General features: G+C 41.9%; 3 protein-coding genes across 4 annotated transcripts in view; 2 read left to right on the top strand and 1 right to left on the bottom strand.

The window, feature by feature from the left end:
- LOC309703473 (NLR family CARD domain-containing protein 3-like) overlaps positions 1–24,076 on the top strand; it is a 118,923-nt gene that overhangs the window by 713 nt on the left and 94,134 nt on the right. The window lies entirely within an intron of this gene.
- Positions 1–24,076, bottom strand: part of LOC309703496 (uncharacterized protein) — a 288,348-nt gene that overhangs the window by 249,918 nt on the left and 14,354 nt on the right. The window lies entirely within an intron of this gene.
- LOC309703494 (NLR family CARD domain-containing protein 3-like) lies at positions 1,000–11,080 on the top strand. The gene is made up of 9 exons (XM_082528366.1): positions 1,000–1,117; positions 1,202–1,285; positions 1,959–2,197; positions 3,144–4,899; positions 8,507–8,680; positions 8,923–9,009; positions 9,171–9,344; positions 9,505–9,678; positions 10,846–11,080. Exons 1-9 carry the CDS (start codon positions 1,029–1,031, stop codon positions 11,036–11,038), a joined length of 2,970 nt encoding a protein of 989 aa, XP_082384492.1. The 5' UTR covers positions 1,000–1,028; the 3' UTR covers positions 11,039–11,080.

Genomic DNA, 24,076 nt, shown 5'->3' with positions numbered 1-24,076 from the left:
TCCTTTCTGGTGCTGCTGATAGTGTTTTCTTCCCCTCCTGCTCCGCACAAACACCGTCTGCTCTGACATTCCCACACATTTTACCCTCTTTCTTGAGGGATCCAAATTTTATGTTCTCATACCCTGTCCCACCTGCAAATTAGGGGCATAATGCTGTAAATAAGACTTTGCCAGTGTGGTTCTTTATCACAACTGCTCAAGATGGCAAAAGATTATCTGCTGCGAGGGCCTTATTGATTTTGGAAGACAGAGGAGCTTCTGATGATGATGCCGGGGAAGAAGTTTCAGAATATGAGGATCACATTTTTTGTCTGACAGTGACTTTGAAGAAGAGGGTGAGGTTGAGTGCCATTTAGTAACAAATGAAGATGAGTACCCCATGAGAAGCCAGCTCCAGGACCAGAACAAGCCCACCAGACAACAAATGAAGAAATATGGATGTAAAAAAAAAAAAATGGAGAAATTGAATGATCTTCTATCCCAAGAAATGTTGTCTTTCCACTCCACTTGATTATAACTGATTTTATTTTTTATAACATTTTATAAAAACAAAACAAAAACGAGAAGCACATTAATTCATAAATGTGATCTAACAGAGGTAAAGGGAAAAATTAACCATGTTTGCTGTTCATATGGCTTGTAAGTGGGATGAAGTAAACATTGTTGAGTAATTTAACATAAAATTGTTTGATAGTGTTAATTTGGAAAGCCAAAGCTCTAGCGGGTCCACCAGACCCATGAACACTGGCTGAGTAACAAAAATACGAACACCACACAAGGGTTAACTGATACTTAGTTTAGCTAGCAGTTAGAATATGAACTGTCAGCTTGGTCCTGGGAATTGTTATGGCCATGTTTGACCTGCTGCTTTGTAGGACTACAGGAATGGAGGATTTGGAGGCTAATCTCTCTGTGACACTTTTTGTTGTGAACTGATGAAAGCTGTGGATGTTAGTCCAACACATCAAAAGCTCTCGATTGATGATTTGTTTCCTCTGCAGGTAGAAAGTGTGTGTGAGCTGAGCAGCATGGATCAGTGTGAGGACAGAGAGGAGGGAGTCCCTCCCTCTAAAAGCACTCTGTGTGGGGAACATGAGAGCCAGACCAAAGCTCAGAGGTGAGATGACCATCTCTAACTGTCCATGACTCTTCTCCATGTCACAGCTCAGCACTCACATCACTGCTCCATTATTATTCACAGGAACCAACCTGGACCTCCACTCAGCGACGAGTCAAAGGACATGGATGATGAGTTTAAAGAAAACATCTGTCCTCCTGCAAAGAGGTAATGTGTGTCTAAATGTTGTGTCTCAGTGTTTGTGAATAAATCCTCCATCATGTTTAATGTCAGCTCAGCTGTGTTTCACACACATTTCTATGTTTATATGTGAAGCGGTGTGTGTTGGAGTGTTTCCACAAATGCATCATGTAAAGAATGGATGTTGTAGGAGGTGTGAAGAGGCTGAGTGTCTGTAGGACTCCAGCTGCTCAGTGTTCTTAATTTTCCTTAAATGTGTATATCAACAGCAGTGTCAAGGCTGAAGTTACATCAAGTGACATATACATGCCTAGTAGATGTCATTGCCAAGATGTAGTACTGCTGATTCTACATTTCATGTTTTGTAGATGAATCCTTGTTGCTGATATTTGTATCTTACTTTTTGCCTCTTGCAGTAGACTAACTTTCTTGAACAAATATTGTTTTCCTATAATAAAAATTAGTCACTTTTTTTAATCATTTATAATTTAATAAGCAAGTTGTTACACAAACAAGCCTTATCTCCTCATGCGTTTACTAAAATACCACAAAAATCTATAAGTAAAATGGACAGTTTAAAAAAACCTCGGTCCTTATAATCCAGTTGCAAAGATTTATTCTGCTGTTTAATGTCCTAAATAAGTATATTCGACATATGATGAGACTTACTGACTATGAATCATGTCCACATGTTTTACAGGCCAAAGACGGAGAAGGCAGTGAAAGTGCAGCTGCTTGAAATGTTGAACAATCTGGGAGACGAGGAGCTGAAACATTTCCAGTTTTACCTGCACAATGACCCTGGCGATGACTTCCCCAAAGTCTTTAAACGCCAACTGGAAAATGCAGACAGACTGAAAACAGTTACACTGGTGCTGCAGACGTATGCGGGCAATGAACTGGAGGTGGCGAGCTCGATTTTAAAGAGGATGAATGAAGGTCGGACTGCGCAGTATGCAGATACAACATTATCACAATTAATTTTGTGATATGTATTAAACTGAGGCTGTTTTAGTCTAAATGAATATCAACGGTACTAAAAGTAGCTGTAGCTAATACTACATCTGTGGGATGATTATGGGTAATTTTTTCTCTAATGATTAAAATTTTATTTGTGAAGTTCATGAAGTCATTACTAGCTAACGTTAAAGGGATGGTTGGCTCAACAGAGCTCTGACTTTTTGTCAGCCTGGCTACAGTGCTGAAGAGAAACCTGGGGTTCTTATTTTCTTCAATCAGTGACGAATAGTAAGATGTTCTGGCTTTGCGGAGGGCTTTCTTATAAAGCAACCAACTATTTTTCCAGGCTAAATTATGATCTTCTAAATTTGTGACACGCTGTTTCATCTCTGGCTTATTAGATTTCATCCCGCTTTAAGGTGCAGGTGAAATCTACTCCCCACTGCTGTGTAATCCGTTATTGTATTAGGCTTTGTTATAAGGGAATGATCAGACGAGTGTTTTCAGTAAACACTGTTAGATGTTCAGTTTCTATTCCATATGTTAAAACTAAATCTGTGTGGGTTCTTTTACACACTGAGAGAAGCCAATTCAGTCTATTAACTAATTAAATGCTGTGTTTAGGCTGTCATTTTTAGCATCTTCATGGATGTTAATATAAATGAATGACCTTGTTCAATAAAATATTTTTAAGTATTTTCTATATCTAGAATTGTATGTTTCTAACCTTTGTGACATGTCATTTTCATGCTAATTGAAGATGGTTCAATGAAAGGTCCAATTTGATTTGTAGTCAAATTACTCGAATATCTCCTGAGATTTTAACGAAAGTTATTAAGATGGAAATGCATGATTATATAAATAATGGTTGACACTGTAAAAACCGTTAATAGACTAATCATCCTTCTTACTGTTTTTAATTCAGAGGCTCTTCAAAAGTGTCATCGTCATCTTAAATTCAAGTCTAATCTGAAGAAGAAGTTCCAGTGTGTGTTTGAGGGGATCGCTAAAGCAGGAAGCCCAACCCTCCTGAATCAGATCTACACAGAGCTCTACATCACAGAGGGAGGGACTGCAGAGGTCAATGATGAACATGAGGTCAGACAGATTGAAACAGCATCCAGGAAACCAGACAGACCAGAAACAAGAATCAGACAAGAAGACATCTTTAAAGCCTCATCTGGAAGAGACGAGCCAATCAGAACAGTGCTGACAAAGGGAGTGTCTGGCATTGGGAAAACAGTCTTAACACAGAAATACACCCTGGACTGGGCTGAAGACAAAGCCAACCAGGACATCCAGTTCATATTTCCATTCACTTTCAGAGAGCTGAATGTGCTGGAAGAAAAAAAGTTCAGCTTGGTGGGACTTGTTCATCGCTTCTTTACTGAAACCAAAGAAGCAGGAATCTCCAGGTTTGAAGACTTCCAGGTTGTGTTCATCTTTGATGGTCTGGATGAGTGTCGACTTCCTCTGGACTTCCACAAAGCTACAATCCTAACTGACCCCAGAGAGTCCACCTCAGTGGATGTGCTGCTGATAAACCTCATCAGGGGGAAACTGCTTCCCTCTGCTCACCTCTGGATAACCACACGACCTGCAGCAGCCAATCAGATCCCTCCTAACTGTGTTGGCATGGTGACAGAGGTCAAAGGGTTCACTGACCCACAGAAGGAGCAGTACTTCAGGAAGAGATTCCGAGATAAGCATCAGGCCAGCAGGATCATCTCCCACATCAAGACATCACGAAGCCTCCACATCATGTGTCACATCCCAGTCTTCTGCTGGATCACCGCTACAGTTCTGGGGGATGAGCTGAAAACCAGAGAGGGAGGACAGCTGCCCAAGACCCTGACTGAGATGTATATCCACTTCCTGGTGGTTCAGGCCAAAGTGAAGAAGGTCAAGTATGACGGAGGAGCTGAGACAGATCCACACTGGAGTCCAGAGAGCAGGAAGATGATTGAATCTCTGGGAAAACTGGCTTTTGATCAGCTGCAGAAAGGAAACCTGATCTTCTATGAATCAGACCTGACAGAGTGTGGCATCGATATCAGAGCAGCCTCAGTGTACTCAGGAGTGTTCACTCAGATCTTTAAAGAGGAGAGAGGACTGTACCAGGACAAGGTGTTCTGCTTCATCCATCTGAGTGTTCAGGAGTTTCTGGCTGCTCTTCATGTCCATCTGACCTTCATCAACTCTGAAGTCAATCTGATGAAAAAACAACATGTCTACCAAATTGCTGTGGATAAGGCTTTAAGGAGTCCAAATGGACACCTGGACTTGTACCTCCGCTTCCTCCTGGGTCTTTCACTACAGACCAATCAGACTCTCCTACGAGGCCTGCTGACACAGACAGGAAGTTGCTCACAGACCAATCAGGAAACAGTCCAGTACATCAAGAAGAAACTCAATGAGAAGCTGTCTGCAGAGAAAAGCATCAATCTGTTCCACTGTCTGAATGAACTGACTGATCGTTCTCTAGTGGAGCAGGTCCAACAGTCCCTGAGATCAGGAAGTCTCTCCACAGATAAAGTGTCTCCTGCTCAGTGGTCAGCTCTGGTTTTCATGTTACTGTCATCAGAAGAAGATCTGGATGTGTTTGACCTGAAAAAATACTCTGCTTCAGAAGGGGCTCTTGTGGGGCTGCTGCCAGTGATCAAAGTCTCCAACAAAGCTTTGTAAGGAAATTTCTGATCAGGCTTTTATTTTCTAAATATTTATTCTAGTAACAATTGCAATTTGTTCATGGCACAATTGTGCCATGAACAAATTGGACGAGCACTGTGATGGGTGCTCGTCCATTTAAAAAAAACAAAACAAAAAAACTTTAAAGTGCAATGATCATCAGCACTAAATCAAGTATATGATTCTCCTAAAAATTCAAAGCAACAGACAGTATCAACATTTCTGAGACGTCTGTCGGTGTAACACTTACCAAAGTACCATTCAAAACGGTTTACTTTATACCAAAAACTCATGGACTAATCCAGTGTCCTGTTACTAGGGATGGGTGTCGTTTAGGTTTTATCCAATAACAGTGCCAAACCAGTACTTTTGAAACTGTGCCGGTTCTTAAACTTTGCTTAAAGAATGGAGAACACAAACTTTGTGCAAAAACCTCTTACGTTTTTATTTTTAGCAGTCTCTATTTTTCTGCAAAATGATAACCAAGTTAGCCTTTTCTGTTGATACAACATGAAGGGAGTACCTGCCATCAAACAAGAAGACAGCCGCATGTAACTACGACAGTGTTTGCTAGTTCACCTTGCATGCATTAATGTAATAACGTGGTTAGCCTACTCAACGTAAATTACACACAAACGACATTAAGCTACTCGCCCAGAGAAGAACAGCTGCTGCTGTCATCATCATCCGTCGCCATTTCTGCTACACTGGCAGGGCTAGGGGCCAGGACTCTACTCTTCAGTTTCTTGGGGGATGTTGCTAACTCCGGGTCCGATAACAGGCACCACACCCGCAGTAGATGTGCTTGTTGTGAGGTCTTGCAGCAAGCTGTCAAATATGATGTATTTCGCGGCTTTTAAAAAAACGCTATGCGTCGCCAGGTGTTTCATCAGATTTGAGGTGTTACCTCCTTTGCACAGTATCGCCTCCATCACCACCTAGTCAAGACTGGGTTGAGAAATTTCATAAGAAGTGTTCTTGGTGGAACATTATTATTTCCCTTCAACCTGATCTGGTGCATTATATCCAGTTCAGCTGGCAACATCAAGCACATCCAGTATCCATTACGGTATTTTCACGACCATAAGACGCACTGTACTGAAAGGTGCAGTCTCAGTTATGTGTGCCATTACTGTATTTAACACACACATAAGGCGCACCTGATTATAGGGTGCATACAAGTATGCATATTTAAAACTAAAGCGGGAGCAAAACTGAGTTTGGTACTAACATTTTTATTACCTGTAATCGTCACCAATCAAACCCATCGAAGTCTTCATCCTCTGTCTGAATTGAACAGCTGCGCTAAATCTCCATCAAACATTCCAGGTTCACTTTCTTCACCGTCAGAGTCACTTTCTTTGCTGTGCGGCTCCTCGGAAATTATGGCGGCTTTTGCGAAAGCTCGAACAACAGTGCCAGCAGACATGTTAGCCCAAGCATCTACAATCCATTCGCAAATTGTGGCGTAACGCGCCCGGTGCTGCCTTCCACTCTTAGTGAAACTGTGGTCTCCATCGGTCATCCATCGCTCCCACGCCGCTCGCAGCCTTACTTTGAACGGCCGGTTCACACCAATGTCCAGCGGTTGGAGTTCCTTTGTCAGGCCTCCCGGAATGACAGCAAGCTCACAGTTCATTTGCTTAACTTGTTTTTTTCACATCGGCTGTGAGATGGGCACGCATAGAGTCACAGATCAACAGCGATGGTGATGTGTGGAAAAAAACCACCTGGTCTCCTTACATAAACCTCCCTCAGCCACTCTTTCATCATTTCCTCATCCATCCAGCCATTTTCATTTGCCTTAATGATGATTCCTGTTGGAAACTTCTCTTTAGGCAAAGTCTTTCTCTTAAAAAATCACCATTGGCGGCAGTTTCTGTCCATTAGCATGGCAGCCAAGCACAACAGTAAAAGAAGACTTTTCGTGCCCCATTGTGCGTATCGCTACCATGCTGGTCCCCTTCTTCTCCACATTGTGACTCACCGGGATGTCGAAAGTGAGCGGCACCTCTTCCATGTTAGTGATGTGGCTGGGCTGGATGTGTTTGTCGGCGATGTGTTTGCTGCAGTAGGAGCGGAAGATGGCCAGCTTTTCCTTATAATCCGCTGGAAGTTGCTGCACTACCGTAGTCCTGGTCTGGATGGAAAAATGGCACCGTTTCATGAAACAAAAGCACCAAGACGGACCTCATTGGAAATGTTCAATTTTCATTTCTTCTGCTAGCGAAACTGCTTTTAGTCGAATGGTGACCGTCAAAACGCTTCTCCAACTCGTTCTTTGCTCGATGATCCACTGCTCAAGTCTTTCCTCCAACTCGGGCCACCTTGCCTTATGTCCGCGGAAAGTCAGCTGCGTGTTCTTGACCTCTCGGAGCTCGTTTTCCAGCTTCCTCCACTTGCGAACCATCGATTCATTAATCTTAAATTCTCTCGCGGCTGCTCGATTTCCATGTTCCTCCGCGTAGCTGATGGCCTTCAGTTTAAACTGTGTTTCATAAGCGTGTCTCTTTGCCATTTTCAGGGTTGTTAAAACAACGAAGTTCTGCATAACGCACATACCTGTTCTTTTATACAGGTATGTGCGATTGTAGCGGTATATACAATCAACGCCCACACTTCACTCTTTAGCGTTCTCATGGTGATCTCTACTACGTCCTCCTTACAACACACACAGGGCGCACTGCACTATAGGGCACGCCGCACTTTTTGAAGAAAATCTAAGACTTTTATGTGCGCCTTATAGACCCGAAAATACGGTATACCAAAATAAGATTCTTTCAGGCTCCTATGTCAGTCCTATGCCTGGTAGCTGTGTGGTTCCTTGGTGGGTCCTGGGTGGGCTTGGGGACTTGGACTTCTGGGGGTCTTGGGTCATGGCTGGTGTGTTGCCAGGTTGTGGGTGGGTGAGTGCATGCACAGGGTACCCAATCTAGATGGGCCCGGGCCTGGACACCATGCTATTATTGGGTTTCGGGGAACGGGGTTCCCTCTTCCGGGGTGTGTAGGGTCCTCGGTTCGCTTGGCCCAGGGCTCAGTCTGCTCTGGCCTGGCCAGCTGCCAGTGGAGCCTGCGGGCTCATTTCTGCGGCCGCCTGTGACTTGTGCTGCTGGGTGACTTTTCTAGGTTGGGTGGTGTGATTGTGGTCCTCCTTGGGTTCTCGAGCTCTGGGGAGGAAGGGCCTCTGGCTCTCTGGTGCCCGAGTCTCCTCCATGTCTGCTTCATGTCCTATGTGGCAGGGCTGTTCCTCGCCACACCCAGTATAAGACATTTACATGGAGAAACCCTATGAATACAAGTGCGCTCAGACACAGGTGTGGACAGAGATGTACAAACAATTAATCCCAGAAACACACTATCTTGGTTGCTGCTCAGTAACATTTATTGTTTACGGTTACTTTTGCATATGTTGGTTGTTTCTATGGTTTCTGTGCTATGTCTTGTTCCTTCCTTCCAGCTTACATTTTGAAATTTTTAGTTAACCATGACTTGTAGTGTCCCTACAGCGCGCGCGTGTGTGTTTGTGGGGGTGTTATTTATTTATTTTTCCTCCCTCTCTTTTTAACAAATGTCACAGATTTCATGCTTCTTTATTTTTAGGCTGAGTGTCTGTGAGCTGTCAAAGGCAGGCTGTGAAGCTCTGTCTTCAGTACTCAGCTACAAGTCGTCTAGTCTGACAGAGCTGGACCTTAGGATCGACAGCTTGGACGATTCAGGTGTAAAGCTTCTGTCTGCAGCCTTGGGGAGTTCATGTTGTAAACTGAATACTCTAAGGTCAGTATATTCAGTTTTTTGTTTTGTTTTTTGTTTTTTTTCTCCCTTGTTCAGCTGACAAATGAAACTGTTAAAAATGCCACTCATAAGTGTTTATTAGTATTTCTCATTATCCCCAAGTTAAACTGTCACATTTCTAACCTGTTTAATCCCAGGCATTAAGGATTATTTTAAAACACATTGCTAAATGTAGTAGCTTATTAGTAAAACGAGTGTTTCATTGTTCATGTTATAATTTTCAGACTGAGTCTCAGTAACCTCTCGGAGAGCAGCTCTGAAACTCTTTCTGCTGGACTGCAGAATCTAAACTGCAAGCTGATTACTCTGAGGTCAGATCAAGTAACATTTTATTTTTCAGAATTAATCAATAAGTTGATTAAAGTTTAGCCAATCATTGTTGCATCTTAAAAAAACAGGATTGAATATTGGCAATAACGCCATGCTGACAACACTTTAACTCTTGTGGGTGTTTTTTTTTTTTTTTTAATAGGCTAATGGGCTGTAAGTTCTCAGAGGGAAGCTGTGAAGCTCTGTCCTCAGTTCTCAGCTCCCAATCCTCTAGTCTGAGAGAGCTGGACCTGAATAATTCTGAGCTGTGGGATTCAGGAATGAATCTTCGGTCTGTAGGAATAATGGCTTCACAGTGTACACTGGAAACACTAAGGTCAGATCAACAGTATTATTTATTTTTATCAGTTGCCAAAAATAACCAATAATTGTAGCTAATTCAATAAAAGTCATCTATGTGTTATATCATTTCATAACTTCTCTCTTCACTACGATTACACTTTAACACAGGTGTTGTGTTCTCGATAATTTTTCAGACTGAGTAGCTGTTTCCTGTCAGAGGGAAGTTGTGAAGTTCTGTCCCCAGTTCTCAGCTCCCAGTCCTCAAGTCTGAAAGAGCTAAACCTGAGTAACAACAACCTGCAGGATTTGGGTGTGAAGTTTCTGTCTGCTGCACTGCAGAGTCCACAATGTAACCTTGAAACTCTCAGGTCAGGATTCAAATCTTTCCACAGAGGATCGTTTAAAATGTGATTTATATCTTTGCACAAAAAGTATCATAAGGGTGATACTTCAAGAGCCATGAGGTGGTACTCATTGTGAGAAGTTTGAGAACCACTGTGGTAGCTTAGAAACATGAATCAGCGCAGTGCACCCGGTAGAAAGGTTTCTGGTTGGGCTGGTGGGGGGATTAATCTCCTAAGACCCAAACTCTGTCATGGCATGCATTTTTAATTTCTCTTTGCTATGAGGGAGATTGGGACCTGATGAATGTAAAAACAAAGAATTAACAGATAATTTGTTTTGTTTTTTGTACCTAATTTTTGTTTCTGAGAAAAATAAAATCCACATATGTTTTAAATTTTGATAGAACAGTGGCAGTGTGATGTCATAAATTGATATCAGGCCCTTGTAGATAAAAATTAAGGATTGTGGCCACAGCTCAGTGCAGCAGCTTTGGCAATGGAGGTGTTGAGCATCATCCATTCGGACTCAATGTCCCCATTCTCCCTCAGAAGCTCAACTACAGGTGGGGGTTAAAGAGCTTGCAGACCGGGGCCTCTGCCAAGTGTTCTTAGGGCAAGATCACTATAGGTTTAGGTGTGCCAGGTCTGTGCAGCATCCTTCCCCGCCATCTGATCCAACAGCCTACCAGGTGGTGATCATTTGACAGCTCAGCCCCTCTCTTTAGGCTGTTCCTTAAAATCACACCCATCCAAGTCTCATTGTCTTTACCCATATGAGTGTTGAAGTCTCTCTCACAGTAGGACAACTTGCTGTGGTACCAGCTCCCAGTTTGAGTTCAGGAGACAGACATCCTCTCTACTTTTAAGATCAGTTTCAAACTTTCCTTTTTGATAAAGCTTATAGTTAGAGCTGGATCAGTTGACCCTGAACCATCCCTTAGTTATGCTACAGGCGCAGACTGTTGGTGGACTTCCCGTGATTCTCTGCTTTCTTCTCCACTCCCCTATTTTTACTACTGATGCTTTTATATGTCACTACCGCATGTCCTTAACTTTTTTTTTTCTCCTCTCCACTTAGTTTATCTTATAAATAAAGTCATTTTAAATATAATGGATGGAAATGGATGTTGTTGTATCAGCCATCCATAAAATTGTTGTTCACAGATTGCTTGTTATTTTGTGTGTCTGCAGTCTGTCAGGCTGTCTGATCACAGAGGAAGGCTGTACTTTTCTGGTCTCAGCTCTGAACTCCAACCCCTCCCATCTGAGAGAGCTGGACCTGAGCTACAATCATCCAGGACACTCAGGAATGGAGCTGTTGTCGGCTGGACAAAAGGATCCACGTTGGAGACTGGACACTCTCAGGTATGGAGAGAATGCCTGACAAAGGCGGAAGAGCTGGAAACATTTCTTGTGTCCTTCACTCACTTCCTATTTTTCTTGATGCATGCTCAATCAGATTTTAACGATTCCGATTCCATTTTCGATTCTGTTTAACGATTAGATTCTTTATCGATTCTCTTATCGATTCTTTTTTTTTTTTTTAAAAAAGGAGAACACTAAGGTCGATTAGCTTAGAACTTTGTTTTATATCTTCTCTTTGAACAAGATAGAAATTTAGGAGTAACATGGCCTTACAAACCCAACAGTGAGATCTTAAGAGTTCCAGCCTATGGCTCTTCAATGTGGTGTCACAGGGTCCCCAAGGAAAAAAATTGTAAATGTAAAATAATAAAATAAATATTCTTCTGTAGCAATAACAAAGTATAACATAAATTGTTCTGTGGCAATTACACAAGAATATCCAGTAATGTCCCTGCCTACAATTAAACACATTCACTTACCAAAAATCATCTGCTGTGGCAAACGGGTGCAAGCCTTTGACCACAAACTTAGTCACTGCTCGGTGACATTCGTCTATCCTGGCCTGAAAGGAGACGCTACCGGTAGACTGCAGCGAGAACTGCCAGCGAGCGCCAGCCAGACTCTGTCTGTCTCTCTCATCATGGTCACCTACATGTACAGTAATAGCAGGTCTTGTAATAAGGCAGATTGCGCTAACATAATATGCACTGTTAGTTGATTATTTACCTGCCGCATTAACGGGAGAGGACGTGCAGACGTTACCGCTGCTGCTGGGTTGAGAGTCACGAGTCCGGAGCGGAATTAAAAACGCGTGTCATCGCGTGTTTTGTGAGCAAATGCTTTTGCATATTCGTAGTGTTTCCTCCCTTAAATGAAATATCTACTTTGCAAGTTGCCCTGTTGTCATCGGTTCTCATAAAGTATAATCAAACTTTTGAGCGTTTGAGCCGCTTAGGCGCCGTGTTTCCTGCCAGGTAAATGACGCTCCGCAACGTGGTGACGTCATTCGGGGCGACTGGAATCGATAAGGGAATCGTTTGCAAAAATGGCAAACAATTCCAAGGAATTGAAACAGTGGGAACCGGTTCTCAACAAGAACCGGTTTTCGATACCCATCCCTAGTTGTGACAGTGATGTACACTGTTTTGATGGTATAAATGTATTAATAGTTTGTAAATTTCAGATAATCTTTTTTAAAAGCTAGATATTTTAAATGAGAATAATGCTATTTCCACATGTAACAGGTATTTTTGAAAACGCAGATTTTTCTATGCGTTTGCACCTTTCGTCCAAACATAAACGGCGTTTTTGGTCACTAAAAACTGAGATTTTTAAAAACGCCTGCCAGGGTAGATATTTTTGAAAACTCAGTTTTTGCATTCACGTGTGGACGAGGAAAAGAAAACACAGCGTCAAAGGTGTGCGCCTTTTTTGACGTCACACTGTGCGCCGTGTTGTCTCGGTGAAATGAATTTCTACAATGGTGGACTTGCACAAAATACTGTTACTCTCTGCAGTGTTTAAATGCTTACATATACACACAGTTACTGTCCCTCCACACAGGACTCAGTTCTGCTTCTATGTGCTGTCTTTGTTTATTCTTTCTCACCCAGCCTTCTGGACTTCAGATTGGCCAACATTTCTATACGGTTAGGAATATATCGCCACCTGTTGCTTTGGCATGTTCATAGCAGCGTTTTCCCTGATTTAAAAAAAACAAAAATGGGAAAACTGTTTTTCAAAAATACCAGTGTACATGTGGACGTAGCTTAAGAAAGAAAAGTAATCCCTCTCCCTGTTAATGCCCTTCATGGCCCCCTGGCAACACTTTGCTAGACCCGCCCCTGCACAGTTACCAGCTGTCAGCTACCTAAAAAAGGATGCTGGTGTTATTTGTCTCTCAGAAACAGTTCATAACTTCCCTTCAACTCATTCATGTCACCTAAAAGGTAAACCTGTTTCTCCATCACAGCTCTGATGATTCAGTAAGGACATCTCCTGGTTTCATCTTCATGTTTCCCTCTCACCACATATCCAAACCGACATCATGACCAGCAGCTTTACAGCTGTGGCTCCAGCAAACATCAGCTGATACTAGAAATTAATATTAAATACATTCTAACAACAGCTGATCAAGCTTTCTGGCGCAAAGTGGGCGATTTATTTAAAAAAAAAAAAAAAAAAAAAGAGAGAGAAAAGCCGATCAGCTGATCATTGATCAGTTTCATGATTGATGGAGCAACAAAAGAGGGAGGGGAGAGAATGAGAGAAGAAGAGGCAGCTGTGCAGCAAAGACGCAGAATAACTTGAGCTTTGTCTTTTTTCCATTCTAGCTGAAGTACGGGACAAACTGTTATTAGCACAGACACTTTTAAAAGCGATCATTTAGGACTTGAGCAATAATACAAACAGCAATGTAGTTAAACATCTTACAGTTCGTTTTATTGGGAATTGGCTTTAAAAAAACAAAAGAAAAAAATCTATCTGGTGAGAAGGTTTTCATTTTTTTTAATTTTTTTTTCAACAGGAGTGAGATGTGTGTTATATAAGGCAACGTTTTTGATAGGTTTGTAGCTTGAACCTATTCGCTGGAACGTTGAAGACAATATAATTACACAGCAGCAAGACACGAAGTAGGCAAAGTTCTTCGTGTTTCTCGTGCACGGAGAGAACCGGACAGACGCCGTTCCTTCGCTTGACCCCAGTTGCTCTCGTCCGCTCCCCTGTAACACTGCTCTTTTATTGAGCTTACATTAATATGCATAGGTTCATTAACATATGACGTCTACATACAAACAAAGAGTACCGTGTGTGTGTGTGGGGGGGGGGTCAGAGTGTGACCCCATAAAGACTTCCCTAAACCTGCTGGTCTGGAAGTCCAGCAGTTCATCTAAACCAAAGGCACTTAGCCTAAAACAGATACAGCCACGTTTATCCTGCCATAAAACAATAAGAAAATGTACGACCTCTCCCATGCTCCCAGGATGTAGGTGTGCACACAAAGCTTGCAGACTATTAAGGATCAAACCTCTACCAATCTACAACTAATTATAAAACTCTAAGCATATATGAGTAGATATTTCTAAGCATAAATGACAATCAACAATACAAAACCTGACAGTTTTCCTTTTGCATTATTTTTGTGTGGTGCATTTTTCTACATTTTAACAAAAGGGGAACAGTTCACCTAGGATTTGTTATAATTTTCACATGGTCTTGCTGAGGGAAGACCCGGCACTCACCCAGACCATGACAGAAATCATGTATACAACTGTAATAGCAGAATTACTGGGAAAGTATGCAGATGAAATTAATTGGACACCCTCAGGGGGACCACTGTGAAGCTGTGTGTGGACGTCTGCAAAACATTCCCGGTGTTGCTGTCACAGCTGTTCAGAACCCCACAAAGCTGACTGCCATGATTGAAGCAGTGAGGACAGTCGTGAGTACTCAGACTGTGCACATTGAACGCAATATAAATACGATCTTGGAGAAGCTTACCGGGTTCTCAGAGCATGCGCCGACCAGCTGGCAGGGGTGTTCACCAACATCTTCAACCTCTCCCTGAGGCAGTCAGTGGTCCCCACATCCCTCAAAACAACCACCATCATCCCCGTCCCTAAGAAATCAGAGGTCTCCTGGCTGAAATGCTAATGCTCTGTTGCACTGACATCAGTCATCATGAAGTGCCTTGAGTGGCTGGTCAAAGGTCACCTCTGCTCCTCCCTCCATGTTACATATCTGCAAAATTTGGCATGAACGCCAACATCCCTCCAAATTTCTACAATGCTCCACTTTTTCTCTTCCTGTGAGCTCGACCTCTTCTTACTCTCCCTTTTCTTTCTCTTGTTTTTGAATTCTCCTTTTTAACTTCCTTTTCCTCTCACTTTCATGTTTCCTCTTTCACAAACTGTCTAATCACACTCTCCAGTGTGTGTGTGACTTCGTACATCTCTTACTTTCTCATTCTCAGCTTATTCCTTAAACATATAAATTACAATTTACTTCTTTTCTTGGGCAGTAAAAATCCCTCTGATGTTGTGGGACTCTCAAAAACTTCAATAATTCCTGGTTCAAGCCTGACAGCTGTTAAGGTTCAAAATATTGGGGATGGAAACAAGAGAAAAACCACAATAACAACACTGGTCCGGCCGGGTTGAGTCAAACGATGATTTTAATGATCACACGCGTGGGAGATGGACACTGATGCAGACAGCCTCAAAATCTCAAAATGGTGGAGCATTGCTCAAACTTTTATAGCCTCTGGTGCCTCCACCTTATCATACAAAGCCTAAACATTCACATGCTTTCTCTCACACAGCGCCTAAGCTACGACCTTGGCTCCCTGTTTATCTGCTCCTGCTGAAATGGGGCAGAAAACTCCAGCACACTCTGTTCTCTTCTACTCAGACAAATTAGATTTCTTATAAGTCAGCAGTATAATGCATCATAAAACAATATCATTCATTCACAACAAGTCAGCAGTTTAATGTAATGCAAATCAGTTTAACTAATGCAATAGTTATCAGCTTCTTCTAATTCAGGAGAATAATGCAAACTAAAACTACATAATAATTCACCATCTTTAATTAGGGGTATAACATGGCATAAAATAATATTATAATCTAACAATTCCCCCTGATGAGGTCATTAGAATAATGACCTCACAAACACCCTTCAATTCAGTGTGGCCGGGTTCATCTCTTCTCACTCCTGAGGTCCTTTGTCCCCCTGAGGGGCGAACCATATGTGGGATGACCTCTGTGTTTGCGCAATTCAGATGCAAGAAAAACTATGATTCCAACAGTAGCAGGTCCAGATGACACTCTCTCCTTGTCTCCCACTGCTTTCAGCCTTTATTCTATTGCTGCAGCTACCAGTGTCGTCCAGTTGGGTGATCCTCTGCTCTTCATTCTTCAACCTTAGGGGTTAGACAACCCTTCAGTCGTGACACAGATCAGGGGATTATTCTGCCCCGATTTCAAACAACGATCTGTGTATTCTCCAGAAAAGGAACAGGAAGGTGTCCCCTTTTTGCCCAAAAGCCTCTCGAACTTCGTTGGTCTGGTGTTCCCGGATTTCCGCCAACCCCTTCATGGTTATTGCTGTGTTTATGGGATCCATCCTTTTGTGGTGACTAGCTGGAGCCCAAACGCCATGACCCTTGGACCCAGTTGATGTCTCGGCAGTCACTGTGTCTGACTCTGCTACGGAGGATCCTCGCATCTCTGTGACCTCGTCTGGTGTCTGTTCCTTTCTCTGTAAGAGACAGAAAACCAAAACACCCCTCTTCCTAACCCTAATAATCTAATGTTGTTATCTACTGACCTTCTAGTGATTCAGAATTGGTCTAAACATTCAGAATGTCCCAGGGACTTATTCTAATCATATCTTATGTGTGTGTAAGCGTGTTTGCATTTAGCCCTCTGCACTCAAGGCGTTTCCTACACTTTATCAGTCCGGACAGTCACGCCGAACGAAGCTTCTGACCTTCAAAAGGCCGAGTGCCAACTCGTTATAAGCACATTTGCAAGGTGTGTCTGAAAATTATTGAAACCCCTCTTTTTAACAAAAGACAAAAAGTTAACAAATCTTCAAAACGCTATTCAGTTCATTTCAATGAGTAATGATTAAACATGAAAGTGATAGTTTATGCTTTTTCACTGATTCTCTAAAAGGTCCGTCTTCTCGGACCGCTATTAGCTTAAGCTTTACCATTCCTAAATTATTAAAGACACAAATGAAGTTATAAAATGTTCAAATAATCCTTCTTTGATGTTAAAGCTCAACCTTCCCCCCTTTTTTGACACATTCCAATGTGTCAAATCAACGGAGCTAGAACATTAAAAAAAAAAAAGTTAGGCAGCTACAAAGTTTCCCAGACTCTTAAGGTGATCCGCGTGTAACGTTCTGACTCAGGTATTTAATATTTTAATAAATCTCGTTTAATTAACTGCCACTATTTAAACTAACTTTAAAGACATAATTGAAGAAAAGATCACAAAGAATAACATGATATCAGTGTTTTGTAAGCGCGTGCGGCCTTCTATGCTCGAAGCCTTTTCCCTCAATAGATCAGTCAGACATTCGCGCTGACTGTAGCTTTTAACCCTTATTAACTTGAGCACAACTCTACAATGAGCAACAAGTTGCAATATGTATAAAAATGATCATGGTTACACCTGCAATGAAAAATTATATCATTATCCTAACACCTGTAAATAGAAGATTCATCAGAGGTTATAACCATCACAGGAACACAGATGTTAGTATAAGGTCAAAAGCTTCAATAAATGATCATCGATGCAATGCTTGTTGCATGATTCTCATACAATAATAATGCTGACATTGAAAATAACAGTATAACACCCCCTTTTGTCCCGTTTCACTTGACACCTAAACGTTTATAAATGCCTCTTTAATTCTTGATTTTCCTAATGTTGTAAACCTCAACATCTGGCAATAAACCCATTCTGATTCTGATTCTGATTCTGATTCTGATTATTTCCCCCTGTTCTCCCCTTCCTGACCACAGCAGGGGGATCTTAGTTTTGAATCAGCCATGAATCCAGCTCACCTGATTCATCAGTGAGCTCCACCATCACTGGCGTCTGACAGGGTGGCGCTGCATACTCTTCCTTTAATGTCACTATTTTCAACCTGTTAATGAGAGTGTTTAAACCTGAAGTCGACTACGTCCACAACAAGTCAATACAGCTGTAAATGTGGCCAATTATCAATCTATTACCAATCAATAACAACAGATAACTTCTATTTTATGCATGCTTTTAATCAACCACTCACCCAGAGGATCTCCAATCCCAGGAAATGCCTTCTCCTCCTTTAATGAGTCTGTCCTCCTTCCATGCCCTGGTAACTGGTCCATCCAGAGCCATATGATCTCAAATATACATACAACAAGCCAAACCACACCTTGGTCACACCAACCCTCCTCCTCCCCGAAGATGTCCAATGCCATCCTAGTATGGACTGTCAAAAGTGGCTTTAACGCTGACTGTCCTGACAATCCATCTCATACTTTTCCTGGTCAGATTTGCCAATCTCTGCACCAGGGTTTTAAACGTTTCGCCATTTTCATTAGGTTTTATTTTTTATTTAGTTTCGACTCCAGATTTTCAATTTTTTGCCAGTTGTAATTAGTTTTTACCAATTCTTTGCTAGTTTAGTCTAGTTTTTATTTTCTGAAAATCCTTAGTTTCAATTTAGTTTTATTTGTGTTTTGCAAAAGTTAAGTGTAACCAAATCTCAGTTCCATCATATCAATCATGCTCTTCTGGTTATCCTTGGGTGTTGAGACTAATAACTATTAACTCTTGCCGCACCGAGTGGTCCTAATTTTGGTTAAAGTTAATTGATAACCTTTTGAAGGTGATTGTTTCACACCTTTATTTAGATGTCCCAGCCCTGTTATCTCGGGATACATCACGCTGCCTTATCTGGGGTTAGCTATTTTCTTGGAATGCGAGTTAAGTGGGGGAGCTCTTCAAGGAGGGGGAGTGTGCTCCCCCTGATGAGGTCTTCTAGGTAAGCTAGGTTAACCTTCTTGTGTGAGCTTTTCAAGTGCACTTTTAAGGTTTGTGGGATTTTTTTTTTTTTATAAATGTCCCTCAAGACCCCCTGATGACCCAGTAATTCATTTTTTGCGCACTGTAGTACACATTTAGTTTTTTGCTTGTAGCTCTCATACTCTACTTGCCACTCCTCTAAGTCCTGATGTTTCTTAGAGAGGACAACAGTACTTTTAAAATTATATCACATGTGTGGGGGTGTGGCCTTGCCAATTGTTTTTCCCACCTTTTCAAAATGGCTGGCGTGCCCACAAGCACATTTTATGGAAGAAAGAAAGGTAAGCTTGATATTTACATTTAAAATGTTTTGTTAAACTCAGATTCTTATTTTATTCAAAAAATAAACATCTAGTAAATAATTTCAGGGGTCTTTAAGAATTAGGCTCATTTACTTTCACAGGGAACATGACTAATTTATTAATGTGTGCTCTACACATTGGGACTTTATATTTATATTTATTTCACTTTTTCCTAATACCCAACTTTTGACCAAGGCGGAGAGAATTCTTAACACAATTATTAAGGGAGATTCAAACATAGATTTTTCAAAATATGAGAGGGTCAGGACCCACTAGAAGCCACACAAAGATTATCGAGATGCAGTGGCAGATGTAAAAGAGAAAGACACAGGGCCACCTGAAATCTGTCATCCTATCTGGTGCAAAACCAACATGTAGTAGAATCTGGAATTTTGATTTTGAGTTAAAAATAAAATATGGGTAAAATGCAGAAATCTTTTCCAGTAAAGTAAAAAATAAGAGTCGCAATTATAGTTGAATCCATAACACCTAATTGTTTCTACGAGATCACGTCGTTGCTGAGAGTTATCAGTGATCTCAATGTGTGAAAGGAACTCACAGTATCTGGAGTTTAAGCTCCTCTTGGCTGAGAAACCTGGGACAAACATGTGAACAAGACCTGAATAATACCAGTAATGAAGACTTCTCTCCAAAGATCAATAAAAGGAAGCCCCAATCTGATGAGAGTCTAGCAAAATATGGTTCACTCCACTTGCCTGAAATGGTTAACAGTCCAAGGCATTTCAGTTGTAGAATGATTGGGTACAACAATGAAACAGATGTGAGATGAGGGAAGTGCCAAATGTTCCTTTGTGTCTCCAAATAAAATCAGTACTTCCTCAGATATCCTAAATAAATTGACTTTTGTGAAATAGACAGTTCAGTGCCATCACTTATTCCTAAACCAATAGTTTACAGCTAGTGAAGTGTCAGTGACTTCTGGGTTGGTCCCTGATCTTCATCTTATGAGATTGTTATTTTAATAACACTTGATTTATTTAAAAGAAAAAAGAAAAAAGAAAAAACGAAAATATTTTCTCCCTGTTTTTTCTTATTCTCTGGGTCTCAGGAGGACATTATGTCCCTCTCCACTACAAGACTCTTGTTATGTCTACAAAACAGTCCTATTAAAATCATCCTCAATTCTATTCTGGCGCTGTCTCCCGACTTTTCCTGACCTGATTCTGCGCGTGGACGAAGCAGCAACACAGACGACTCGACTAACGTACTACCTTAATTTCACTATAGCAGGGCACGCACACATCAATGCAACCAAACACATTTTGCTATAAATCCAGTTAATTTTAGTTAGTTTTGTGAACATTCAGTACAGTTTTAGTTAGTATTCCTTTTTGTTTTGATTTTATTACCGTTAACGCAAATTCTTTCCACTTCTACTTTTCGTTATTTCATTTGTTGTCTTTAATAATAATAATCTCCTCTGCACCCTTGAACAAACACCATTAACATGATCAACCTTTTGCTGCTTGTTTTTTCACCATCTTATTGAATCAAATACTTCATGCTTATGTGGTTTACGACATTATATTTATCTAAATCTCCACTTTGTGTCTAAATGTTTGAAGAATTTTTGAGGGTCAAATTTTGAGAATTTGACCATAGTGAAAGTTATGGCGTTATCACCCCCTTTGGGGATTACCTTTTTCCAGTTTTGATGATATTCCTCCCCGTTCTTTATTTTTTGGGCTTTGCAGGGTGAAGGCCTCGTGTTTCATGCTCTTCATTGAGTTAAATGCATTCACCAGCAGAATAATGCTGCTGGGCCTGTTTGCAGACAGAGGCGGGAGCTCCTGCTGATTTGTATGGGACTAAAAAGCTGTGATTACATCCATCCAGCTTCACACTTTGTGAAAACACATCTGTGGAAGGAATGGAAAAGTCATTCAGACGGCCACAGATCACTTCTGAGGAAAGAAGAGGACACCGGCTTTCCTTGTAGTTTCACACCTGAGTAAACCAAATAAAAGTTAAAAAAAAAGAAAACTCAGAAAAAAATTAATTAAAAATCATATTCTATTAAAGTTATTTCACCTGGAAACAAACCTTTACACAGTACAAAATTAAAAATTAATCAATCAATTAATTAATTAATTTTCTTTTTTTCAGTGTTTTTTATGACGCCATTCCCTCAAAGAATCTTTCCTTCGCCCCTCCTTTTTTCTTTCCCACTGTACACCACACTACAGCTCGCCGTTCTGATCCACTCTCAATCCAGATTGTGCCAAAAACTGCTTTCAAAAATCAAGAAGCTGCTTGCTGTACAGCTTCTCACTCTATCATTCGTCCTCTTCCTCCATGCGCTGAGGAGCAGCTGAGTCAGTCTTCAACATGTGAGGGTTTGACAGGAGGGCAGGAAAGACTGGAGGAACCACATCTAAGAGAGGTAAGCAGCACATGCCCACACATGCTTACTGAGACAGGAAGAAAAGAGAGAGAGAGAGAAGGCGGGCCAGAACTCAGAGACCATGACAGAAATATGATCTGATAGCCAAGGTTATTAAAAATAGATATGAAAACATTTAAAAACACATATCATTATTTTCAGCATTGTTTTGTTTGGTTGCAACTTGTCTGATGAGACTCTGATGGATTCTGTGAAGTTCTGTGTTTTTATCGTAATTCCTGTACGTACTTTCATAATCCGGCCTCTGACATATGCTCTCCATAACATAATAATGAATAAAAACGGAAACTGAAACTAACAGAAACTAAGCTCAAATGAAATAGTTTCATATATAAACTAACTTCTCCCAGCTTCATATTTCTGAGAGTGCAGTGAAACACGCTTGATGGTTTCATCATTACAGTTCCCTGTATTAAGCTCTGGAGCAGTAGTTACTTTTATTGTCTGGCTCTGTTCCACAGCGTGTTTTTATCCTCGTCTCCCTCCACTTTCTCTGTAGGATCTACCTTACAATATAAACGCCTCCAGGTGACTGTTGTTGTAAATGACACTAAATTGAACTCACACCCAACAGACTTTAGAGGGAAAACCAGCACACCGCAGACCACGGCCTCTCTGTGTGAGGATCTAAACGTATTCTACGCTAGATTCGACACAGCGAACACCATGAGACCGGACAGTGTGCGCACCGCGGATGACGTCAGTGCGCACACTGTGTCTGAGGAGGATGTGCGGAAGTGCTTCAGGAAGGTGAACGCACGCAAAGCTACTGGTCCGGACGGGATTCCCGGCTGCGTCCTCAGGTCATGCACGGCTCAGCTGGCTGGAGTGTTCACGCACATCTTCAACCTTTCCCTCTCTCTGTCTGTAGTCCCAGCCTGCTTCAAAATGGCCACCATCGTCCCTGTACCCAAATCCTCCACCATCTCCTCATTGAACGACTGGCGACCTGTAGCCCTGACCCCCATCGTAAGCAAATGCTTCGAGAAGCTGGTCAGGGACTTCATCTGCTCTGCACTACCCGACTCACTGGACCCTCTACAGTTTGCATACCGCCACAACAGGTCCACTGATGATGCCATAGCCCTGACACTACACACTGCCCTGTCACACCTGGAGAAGAGAGACACGTATGTGAGGATGCTGTTTGTAGATTACAGCTCAGCATTCAATACCATCGTTCCCTCGAAGCTGGACAGGAAACTGCAGGATCTAGGACTGAGCAGCTCCCTCTGCAGCTGGATCCTTAGCTTCCTGTCTGACAGACGCCAGGTGGTCAGACTGGGCAGCATCACCTCATCCCCCGTCACACTGAACACTGGTGCTCCACAGGGGTGTGTACTGAGCCCTCTCCTGTACTCACTCTACACCTACGACTGCACGGCCACTAACAGCTCCAACATCATTGTGAAGTTTGCGGACGACACTACAGTGGTGGGTCTTATCACCAACGGTGATGAGACGGCTTACAGGGAGGAGGTCAGCGCCCTGACCCACTGGTGTCAAGACAACCATCTCACCCTCAACGTCGCAAAGACAAAGGAGTTGATAGTGGACTTCCGGAGGTGCAGAGAAGTACACACCCCCATCACCATCAACGGCGCTGCTGTGGAGAGAGTGAGCAGCTTCCGGTTCCTTGGAGTACACCTGGCTGAGGATCTTACGTGGTCAGTACACACAAACAAAACAGTGAAGAAGGCGCAGCAGCGCCTCTTCTTTCTCAGGAGACTGAAAAGATTCGGCATGAGCCCCCGCATCCTCAGGACCTTCTATCACTGTGCCATTGAGAGCATCCTCACTGGATGCATCACCACCTGGTATGGCAACAGCACCGCCTACAACTGCAAAGCTCTCCAGCGAGTAGTGCGGTGCTCTGAACGGATAATTGGAGGTGAGCTTCCCTCCCTCCAAGACATCTACAGGAAGCGCTGCCTGAGGAAAGCGGGGAGGATCATCAAGGACTCCAGTCACCCCAGCCATAAACTGTTCAGACTGCTTCCATCAGGAAGGAGGTTCTGCAGCATCCGGTCCCGTACCAGCAGACTGAGAGACAGCTTCTTCCACCAGGCCATCAGACTGCTGAACACGTCATAGACACCTCAGCTTCACTACTGGAACTTCAACATTATGCACTCCATACTGTATATAAATGCCACTTGTTTTGCACATATTCAACTCTGTATATTTTATATATTTTATTTATTATTATTATTTTATTTTATTTTTTTACTATTTAATTTGTAAAAATGTGTACACACACACACACACACACACACACACACACACACACACACACACACACACACGTAGGAAAATATTTAGTATACACATCCAGAAATGCATACACTATTATATATTGTACATATATTTATTAGTTTCAGGTTGGCCATTCTTGTATTTTGCTCGTTTGTGTTGTTGTGTTTGCACATCTCTGTTGCTTGTGGGGCTCGCACACAAGAATTTCACTCGCATGTGCTGTGCCAGTGTGCCTGCACATGTGATGTGACAATAAAAGTGATTTGATTTGATTTGATTTGACTGAGAGAGAAGATGTAAAACCTACATAGAAACATCTCAGCCAGCTAAAGCCACAACCTTCTGCTGTAAAGCAACAGTACTACTCAATTCTCCACATTGTTGCCTTGCTTGTAAATCTTAGTTGTTACATATTTTTAATGGGCTTTGGTATTTTCTGTCGTTTTAAAAAGGAATAATTATGATAACTCATTCATTTTGGCATTCAT

The sequence above is a fragment of the Aulonocara stuartgranti genome (assembly GCF_965226115.1).
Source record: "Aulonocara stuartgranti genome assembly, chromosome: 3".
NCBI lineage: Eukaryota > Metazoa > Chordata > Actinopteri > Cichliformes > Cichlidae > Aulonocara > Aulonocara stuartgranti.
This window is presented reverse-complemented; position numbering and strand designations above follow the sequence as displayed.